This window comes from Glycine soja, chromosome 3 (assembly GCF_004193775.1).
Source record: "Glycine soja cultivar W05 chromosome 3, ASM419377v2, whole genome shotgun sequence".
NCBI classification, from domain to species: domain Eukaryota; kingdom Viridiplantae; phylum Streptophyta; class Magnoliopsida; order Fabales; family Fabaceae; genus Glycine; species Glycine soja.
The window spans coordinates 39,696,207-39,706,718 of NC_041004.1; the positions used below are offsets into that span (position 1 = coordinate 39,696,207).

At 32.9% G+C, this 10,512-nt stretch overlaps 1 protein-coding gene across 5 annotated transcripts; it reads left to right on the forward strand.

The window, feature by feature from the left end:
• The first annotated feature begins 3,905 nt into the window (after window positions 1-3,905).
• On the forward strand, window positions 3,906-9,053 carry LOC114406931 (U-box domain-containing protein 3-like). Of its 5 annotated transcripts, none has more exons than XM_028369790.1 (6): window positions 3,906-4,144; window positions 5,293-5,576; window positions 5,792-5,908; window positions 6,110-8,014; window positions 8,128-8,267; window positions 8,523-9,053. In XM_028369790.1, the coding sequence occupies exons 1-6, from the start codon at window positions 4,135-4,137 to the stop codon at window positions 8,638-8,640; spliced, it is 2,574 nt and encodes an 857-aa protein (XP_028225591.1). In that variant the 5' UTR covers window positions 3,906-4,134; the 3' UTR covers window positions 8,641-9,053. The 5 variants fall into 5 exon arrangements, with proteins under 5 accessions (XP_028225591.1, XP_028225593.1, XP_028225592.1 ...); XM_028369792.1 differs by having other exon boundaries at window positions 8,227-8,267; XM_028369791.1 differs by having other exon boundaries at window positions 5,296-5,576.
• Window positions 9,054-10,512: the final 1,459 nt, after the last annotated feature.

Here is a 10,512-nt window from a genome sequence, read left to right on the forward strand (position 1 = left end):
TTTTATATGACTAAAATAAAGTATAACTGAAGCCCAAACCTTACCTTATAAGTCAATTTTATAAGGTTTTACAATCATAACTCATAATTCTAATATAGGATTAGAATCTATTCTAATGAGTATCATTAGACATTCCGTGTTACTTGCTATCAAACTACTATTAGACCTGTATAAGTTTAATTTAACAAATTTCATGATTGACATGTCTAATTCTCGACAAGAGAAATTGTGTTGGAAATCATACATCAATAATGATGAGACAAAAAATAGTATATATACATGAGTCAGATATCTAATTACTCATTAAATAATTAGTGGATAAGTGTTCATTTAACTATGAGTTATATGTTTTTAAAACTAAAAAATTTAAAAATATTTTATGTGTGCTAAGGAAAATAATTTTATCATTAATAATAATTCTATTCAATTGAAAGAGTGTTTATCGTGAAAAATATATGTATTCTTAAAAAAAATGTAAGAATGATATAAAATCCTATATATAAAGTACATTATAATTCTTCCAAGAGTATGGACTTTGGTCTGACTTTATGAGGATGATATAACAAAACAACAAATAGATAAAGCTGCTGTACATCAATGGTTATAATGAAAGGAATGATTATTTACAGCTATGGGTAAGATATACGAAAGAAAAAAGGAACTCTACGATTATTACAGCTATGACAATGAATAAAGCTCGTAAAAACAAAACAAAAGTCCAAGAATAACCAACGGGTCTAATTAAGTTGACATGTATGGCTTTAATTAAGTTCATAAACATTTACTATGTGCTTAGTGAACAAAGAAATTGTGTAGCTGATCACGACGACTGATACATAATACAATATTGTTTTCACTTTGGATAAAAAAAAAACAGATATGATACAAGTAGGTTAATATCCAAGAAGTGCTACGTACTTTCCAAATCTTTCTTTGGTATAGTGTGACAGTGATGTAATGAAAAAGGAAGAGATAAATAAAAAGAAAATAAGGTAAAAACGAAATAGAAGAAAAACATGAGCGATATGTTTATAACAATTAGCCCATTAGTATATATAAATTGCTGTTAAAAACCCATTAGTATAAGTCTTGGATAAAAAATCTTAATTGCATAGAGCCACTTTGTCCACAATTTTAATAAAGTAGTTATGCAAATATCAAACTCTATTAGCAGTTTTTTCCACGACTTTGACGGTCTTCACAATTACTACTCATTGTACTCAATGTTTCAAAACCACAATGCTTATGGTTGGCACTTCCTAAGAATTTAATGAGTGATAGAAACCTTGACTTGGAGTTGGAGCTGGCTAAGCACTGCCTAAGAATTTAACGTTCTCTAACAGAATTGATATGAATCAAATGCAACACAAAAGTTCTCAAGACACAATATGAGAATCATTAGAAGATATAAGGTTAATTTTGTGGTTAAAAAAAGTAAAAAAAAAAAGAGAAAAAAATGTTGTGAATTCAAATGTCGTAACTAATATTTTTAACAAAATTAATAAATTAATATTTATGGATAAAAAAATATTATGAGTTATTTTGCCTTAATTCAAAGCATAGTGGTTAAATAAATCGGAGCGGAACATAGTCAAGAAAGTTGTTTACGTGGGCCTGTCAATCTGATTCATCTAATAAAAAGCAAAAGAAATGGCATCTTATTAACATTGGCAAATCTTGAAAATGGTCAATTGAAGGTTACTGACAGTACTACAATGACACCCCATTTGTGATTTGTGGAGAAAAAGAAAAATTCATGTCATGGAATGGTGTTGGTGTTGGCTCACATGCTTACCACAAATGTCACAGGCACAGCTGAATGTTTAAATGTGCTCACGGAGGGAGGGTCAGATCTTCTATTGCTATTGGCTTGGATCCAAAGGACGATTTGGTTATTGGTACAATTCAATATAGCCAGCAAAGATTGCCCCAATGCAAGTCCCCAACTAAGTAAGCTAGCATTGCCACTCAGCTCAATGGTACTATTGATGTTCCCTAACTGCACTATTGCATCAAATGGAAGAGTGTAGACCGGGTAGTAGCCTAGTCCTTTTTTGCTAATGAATTCTGAGTTTTAATGGCTTACCTAACCCTTTTTTTCTTTTGGTAGACCTAGCTAGCCCTTCTATCCATAAGGACTTGGCTGAATGGCTGGTGATTTTAGGTAGGTCACGCTAGTCACATGGTTCAAGTGATGCAATGAAAAATGGAAAAAGATAAAAATGAGATGAATGATAATAAAATAAAGGTTCAAATATATTTTTCGTTCTTATAAAATTATATATTTTTATAAAATTATAAGTGTTATTTTTTTTTCTGGATTAAGGTTAGTATCCAAATCTACAATGATGATTTATACATATAATCAATGTAAATGTAATATTTTCTATATCAATTATGTATGTAATCAATCTAAATAAACATTTTTTATATCACTTATATATGTAACCAATGTTAAAAAATTATACATATAAGTTTAAATATATACGAGGATAAAAATTATCTTTTAGTCTAAAATAAATTACAAATTTAATTTCTTTAGTATTATTATTTATCTTTAAGTATTCCTTAAAAGTAATGAAATAATGTAAGTAATTGTTAAAATATTAAATATCTATTATTTCATTCCTTAAGTTGATATATTTTATTAAAGATCGTGAACTAATTCGAAAGATTTTTCAATACTTAGAAAATTACTTATGATGATTTTAAATACCTAAAGGATAATGTAATTTCTTAGGGACTGCTACCATAATCTAGATACATATGATATTATCGTCTTTACTTTTGTAATTTTTTTATTCAGAAACTTTTATTTTAAGAGAAGGTAGTATTTTGTGGGAGAGATTATAGTTTATTCAAAAGAATACGAAATGTATGTTTTTAAGCACTTAATAGATGAATAATATTTTAGATAGATCTGTCTATAAATGCACTATTCTTTACTTATTTTATTTTATTTTTGGGTGAAGTGCGAAGTGATATTCTCTAATGATGAATGGCCTATATTACAAATTATTTTATATGTTGTTTGAATATTGGTTTTACAATATTTTTCACTCTTTGGTAAGATAATAAATATCCCTTCCTTCATAGTGTTGAACTTGTTTCTCCTTACACAAAAATGACACTATTGGTTTTACAATATTTTTAATACGACTTTAAAGGAATTATTATGAAATTAATAAATATATCATTTATGGCAGTTTTTTTTAACATGTTTAGACAATTTTTTTAAATTTTAATTGTTTCTCTTTCATAACCAGCTAGTTCCCCTCTTTTTGTCACAGGAATTGAAACTCAAATTTATAAAAAGAAAATAATTAAAATATCTATCAATTATTAAGAGAATGACTATCCAAAAAATAATGGCAGTCAAACTAATTTTTTATAAAAAATTTTATAACTACCTTAATGACGGGAAATTAAGACAAGGGCTTATCTTAATCATTCATGAAGGAAATTTTCAAATCAACAATAAATTAATTTGCCCAAACTTTTGTCTCAGTTTAGTTATGCAATATTCATTTTTAATTTAAATATACTAGTAATGTATTTTTTTATACTATCATTATTTAAATATTAATATGTATGATACATTTATTATTATTTTTTTCTATAATTTATAATTTAAATATACTAGTAATGTAATTTAAACATTTTTTTATTGATTATCGATATAAAGTTTTTTATACTAAATAAAAACTAAACTCTATAAAAATAATATACCGAAAAAACTCTATAAATATATTACAAAAATTTTAAATTTTTTCACATTATTTTTTTTAAAATTTTAAAAAATTGATTTTTGAAAGCAATAGAATAAGACCTTAATTCGATTTGTGTGCTAAGATTGTTAAGGATCCACCACCTTAACTATTTTATGGTTATTTTAGGTTGTTCTTTACTTAACTTAATTTGATGAAAAATTTCCCTTTAGTTGTTGGACCCTCTGCGTCAGGCTTTCCGGGTAGCATTGTTGGGAAACAGAGCTATGCCATGAACGAAGGAGAAGAACCCCTTTCACTCACCATCATCATCATGCTAATTCACATATCATTTCACTTCTTTTAGACAATCTCGTGCTTTGAAATTCATCACCATTTCTTTCACCACTCTTCCACTTTCATAACTATGCATATAGGTATGTCTGCGAACGCAATCATCCAAACCAAACCTGCTACTTTTCCTCACAAAATGCCTTCTTTTTTAGTTTTCTTATAATTTTCCAGGGCTTTCTCAGGTGCCCTTTTGTAGCTTTTGATCCATTGGAGGATCGTCTATTGTTTCTACTATTTTGGGTGGTTTCTGGATTTTGTGCGGTGTTATACATTTTAGAAATTTCTTAATAATTGGGTACCCTTTGCTATGTTTTTGTTGTCGAGGCTCTATGTAGAGTTGTTTTTAGATTGGTCATAGAAAGATGTGTTATTTCTATCTGTGTTCATTGGAAAAACTTGGGAGAAGTTGTCAAAGAGAGAGTAAATTGAAGTACTTTACCAATATATGGTTCTGGCAGATGAATAATTCTGTCTGAAAGTTGAATTAGTATCATTTGAGTTGACGAGTGAGGTTACTGAAACCTCTGAAAACCGAATTTTCTTTTTCCTTCCATGGACTTTAACGGTTTGTCTTGCATGCATCATTTTCATTCAGCAATTGCATTTGGTCTCTTTTAGTGAATCATTGAGTTCCTCTTTGTAATTTTGTATATTAGACCTGCTATACTTGCAAGTGAAATCCATTTGCCTTTTCATGCAATGGTGCAAAATTATTTTGTGTTATCTACTTTAGCACGGTTCAAGTGCTTATGTGTTAGTCTTTAGATGCTGATCTGCGTTTTTGCGTGAACACAAACATGTGGTACTGTTTTTTAGAATATTTTTCAACGTTGGACTCTAGTTTAGTCACTAATTGTTGTTGGACAATCAGAAAACTAGACATTTGGAGCTGGAAATGAATGAAAAATAAGTCAATTGCAAAAAACTACCATGTGCTTTGAAACTAATCAATTTGATTCCTTGAACTTAGCAAATCGTGCATAATGGCTCCTTTCAAGGGTTTCCTACACATGCTCAAACGGTTATGTGTTTGGTAAGTTCAGGGAGCCATGTTACTGAGTTTTGAACCACATGAAATTTTGCTGCAATTGTCCTGTAACTAGAGGGGGTTTATATTCATTTTAGCGAAATATTAACTTAATTCCCTAGTGCTTGTTACAAATGTTCTCTTTTAATTTATTTTTTGTTGTTTTTGTAACACTGGTTTGCTATTATTTTGGTCTAACTGAAGCAGGTCAAATAGATACATCTTCAGTGAAATGTCTTGTCAACAGCATTTCGCGATTCATACATCTAGTTTCTTGCCAAGCAGTGAAACCTATGCCCCTTCAAAAGAACTGTAATAATATGGTTTGTGTGTTGAAGCATTTGAAACCAGTGCTCGATGATATTGTGGATTTCAAAATCCCTTTCGATGAAAATCTGCATAGAGAATGTGAAGAATTGGATATGCGGGTTAATGAAGCTAGGGAGTTCATTGAAAAATGGGGCCCGAAGATGAGCAGGATTCACAGTGTAATTACTTACATTCTTAATTTCTTGTACTTGAACAAATATCATTATTCGACAACTGTTATTGAACTTGTTTAAGATCCTAAACCTCTATGTTGGCATTTGAACAAGGTCAAAAGAAACAATGCACCACCAATACCTCCCCCATCTGTCTTTCTTCTCTGGAAGAGATTGATCACAACCTCTTAACTATTTTGTTGGGAATATTCTATTTTCAGGTTCTTCAAAGTGGGGAATTGTTGATCAAGTTACAGAACTCTTCATATAAGATTTGTCACATGATAGTTAAATCACTAAAGGGACCTGCATCTGTTTTGGTTTCGGGTAATCTTCAGGTAGGTCCAACGTTAAAAGTAAATTTTTTCCTTATCATTATTCATTTGTTCTTCACTTCTCCTATCCCACTCCCCTGTAAAAGTAAAAGGACAGGGTAAAGAAAGTCAAACTACTTCATTTGGCAGTAATAGTTATTGTCTGTTTTGTGGGTGCCTTGCGGCTCAATAGAATTATGGCACTAATTGCTAGCTACTTTTCAGCAATATATGCAGGAACTTCAGTGTCTTAAGAAGGAACCTGCAATGATCTATATAGAAGACGCATTGAGAAATCAAAGGGATAATATCGAACCTTGCTATGATTCTCTAAAGGAAATTATACGGTTACTCATGATATCAAACCAGGAGCTACTGATAGAAAGTATTGCTGTGGAAAAGGAAAGGTCAAATGCTGAAGTCAATAAAACAAAAGGGGACTTGGATGAAATTAACCAAATTGTGAATCTTGTGTGCAGTTTACGTGATTATGTGATGAAATTTGAGCGCCCTGAAGTCAAAAGTGGTGTTTCAATTCCCCCCTATTTTCGATGTCCTTTATCATTAGAACTCATGTCAGATGCTGTTATTGTGGCTTCAGGTCAGACATATGAAAGGCAATCCATTCAAAAGTGGCTTGATCATGGGCTAACTGTTTGTCCCAACACTCGCCAGATACTTGTCCATACAAATCTCATTCCCAATTATACTGTTAAAGCTATGATAGCAAATTGGTGTGAGGAAAATAATGTCAAACTTCCCAGTAACTCTAAGCAAAGTAATTCCTCTCATATTTCATCCCCCTCAGATCATTTATTACATCAAGATTTAGATCGTCTGTGTAGCTTTGAGTCTTCAGCTAGTAGCGATTCCAATTCAAATCAAATTGCAAATGCATTTGAGAAACCAAAGGATGATAACTCTTTCAGATCAAGCAGGGAATCTGATAGAAGCTGGAATGGAGAGACAGAAAAGTTTGAGCAACAATCCCCTGCACCTTCATGTAGTAACAGCAGAAGTGAATCATTTTCAAGTTCTATTTCTAGTACTGATTATGTACTTCCAGTTTTGAAAGAGGTGTCAGGCATATCTAATAAGCATCAAAATGTGGAGTTGTCTAGAGAAATTACTGATGGGTGTCCTGCTTCTCCTGCATATAAAGAATCAGTGATTTATCCTTGGTTATCTGGAAAGCAATTTCATAGCCCTGGATCAAAAATTGGAAGGATGGAGGATGAAAATAAGTATAATGAGAGTAACAATATTAGTATTACCAGTCATTCAAAAGTTGCTTCCCATCCTGTAGGATCCAATGAATTGATCACCACATCCCATGTCAATGAGTTGATTGAAGATCTCCAGAGTCAATCGAATGAAACACAAACTGCTGCTGCAGAACAATTGAGGCTCTGTACCAAGCATAACATGGAGAACCGCATCAGTGTAGGGCGGTGTGGGGCAATTATGCCTTTACTCTCACTGCTATATTCAGAAAGGAAGATAACACAAGAGCATGCCGTGACAGCTCTACTGAATTTGTCAATTAATGAAGGCAACAAGGCCTTGATTATGGAAGCAGGGGCCATAGAACCACTTATCCATGTTTTGAAGACAGGGAATGATGGTGCAAAGGAGAATTCTGCTGCTGCTCTGTTCAGCCTCTCTGTAATAGATAACAATAAGGCAAAAATTGGCCGTTCTGGTGCAGTCAAAGCTTTGGTGGGTCTTCTAGCCTCAGGAACTCTTAGGGGAAAGAAGGATTCTGCCACTGCTTTATTCAACCTATCAATATTCCATGAGAATAAAGCTCGTATAGTTCAAGCTGGAGCCGTGAAGTTTCTGGTTCTGCTATTGGACCCTACTGATAAAATGGTTGACAAGGCTGTTGCTCTTTTGGCAAACCTGTCAACAATTGCAGAGGGCCGAATAGAAATTGCAAGGGAAGGGGGCATTCCCTCACTAGTTGAAATTGTTGAATCAGGTTCTCTGAGGGGAAAGGAAAATGCTGCTTCCATCCTCTTGCAACTATGTCTTCATAATCAAAAGTTTTGTACCCTGGTTCTCCAAGAAGGAGCTGTACCTCCCCTAGTTGCATTATCTCAGTCTGGTACTCCAAGAGCTAAGGAAAAGGTATGGAACTAATCCTCTTGTCTTTGTCATCTATTTTGGTGGTCAAATTTTTATTTAGTGTGCATATACAATTGTTTTGCTACATTTTTATGAGCTGTGTTACTCTTCTCTAGGAAAATAGTGTTCAAATCTTGGTGTTCAATCATGGTTACAGAATCAATTTGTTGAAACAATGTGCTAAAAAATCTGGCATTCTAATCTATGTTCTGCAGTGCATTCTTCCCCCAGCCTTGCCCCCAAAAACAGTGAAGAAGTAAGTTTTGACCCTTTTGTTTGGGATTGTTGTTGAGATATTTTCCCTTTGATCTGATATTTATCAAGTAGAAAGATAGGAGAAAGCATAATTCATGCTCAAGAGAAATAATAATTTTCACAATGGACTTTTTAAGTAACACAAACTTATGAAAAAGTATACAAACATTGAGGGGTCATTGCATACAGAGTCTCACATCATAAGCATAATCTGAAACGTGGAAGAAGTGCTAACAATATGTTCGCTTACATGCAGGCACAACAGCTTCTCAGTCATTTTCGTAATCAGCGTGAAGGAGTCAAGGGGAAGGGGAAATCATGAAGATAAGGCAATTTTGATCATTTCATTGCCCTTTTCACTCTTGCCTCAGTAACTCCCTAATCTACATCCACTTGAGGACTTTAGGGCTCCTTTACTCATTTTTTTAATTCTTTTTAAATGTATCATTTGTGTTGTAGGCACAAACCTTTTTTTTTGTTTCCTGCATTAGTAGGGTACCCCCCCACCCCAATTTGTTTTGTTGGTTTTAATGGCTTGGTTTCTTTCTAGTAGTGAGATCTGTTTTGAAGAAAAGGTAAGCTATTTCTGAAGCTTTATGCTTTGGCGAGATGTAAAAACAAAACACTGTTCTGTTGGAGTCATAAGTCATAACTGATGCGGTTGTGAGTCACTGTTGTACATATTTGTAAATATGGTATAGAATCTTGTGATGTACCATAAATTGTTGTACCTCATTCGGCCATGTGAGCATTTTTTTTTTAATTTATTCAATCCTGTTTCAATCTATGCTTTCACTTTGACTTGTATATATTATAATATTACTGACCTCACCCGTTCAGAGGTATACAAAGTTGATTACATTCTGAGAGCTTCGAGTTCAATCCAGGACCTTGTTGGCTAGCATCAGGTCATGCATGTCTTGTTTGTTAAACAAGTAATGCTCAAAATTTAAGCTCATCCAGAAAATGATTTAGAAATGGTGCATGGTACTAAGGGGTCTAACTCCGTTGAACATAGTGTGTGAATTGTTGAAACTCCTTTGATATATACCAAAAAAAAAGACATGATGTATGGCTATTACTTATTTTATATTGTTACAATGTGTCTATTTGAGAATAATTTGTCCTTGAGGATGGTTACATTATCATTATACGGTTGATATTTGTCAAATACTGGTGAATAGAATTTTATATGATCATGTGGTTCAAGGGTACATAATTTCTCCCTAAGACAGGTGCAACTAATGCACCCAGGTTGGAATTTGGTGAAATGGGTCATGCCCAAAGTTAAACTGAAGCAACCAATTATTATTTCCAAATTTATGGGCATATTGGTTGTAAAAAACGGTGTGAAAACTAATTGTATATGGGATTTTTTTTTCCTGCACTTCCATGCTTGATTCATGCACTTCCTATATTGCTTTCAGCACATAGAAAGTGCAGGAAGGAATTTTCCTATATATCTTTGACATTATGTTCTACCTATGTTTATTTGGGATCAATGATTGGGTCATGTTCATGACCAAAAATTGATTGGGCTTGTGATCTTTTTGTTCTGTAGTGTCTTCCAGCCATCAATTTAGCAAAAGGAAACAAACAAAATTGACACGATCAATACTCCGTAGTCAGAAGGGGGTATGGTTCGTGGCCTACTACCACATGTGTCTATCAATATTCAAGTACTAACTAGGTCAAAAAGACGTACAAATTTGTCCCAAAAACTTAAAAGCAATTCAATGTGTTCTATCAATCCTTCCTTAACGAGGGAGAAAGAAAAAATGTAATGGTTATGTACTCTAATGCAAAAACTTTACTTAAATGCCACCGTAAAAAGAAAGTAAAAAAGAGGAAAAGAAAAAGCTATTATACCATTGTCTAAATCGCTTTCATAGGAAATTAATGTGTCACTTTGCTTTGACGTGCCCAAAGTTTTCTCAGATCTTAACCTTATAACCTTAATAATCATTCAGGAATATATTCCATTTATTGTCACTTTGAAAATCTGCAAGAAACACATGTTGAAGAAAACCTCAGTTGAAAAACACTACAAACACCAGTATTATTCTTTGCTTTTCCTCGAGAAAAGAGAAACATGAAAATAACGCGGGCAGATTTGCCTCATATGCACGATGCCCAGACTTTGATCGTTCAATTTGGATGGGAATTTACCTAAATTATTATGGGCAATTTGAAATTACAAAATACCCATTCAGTGCACTTGAACTAACTATGTTTTGCAAGCAAAG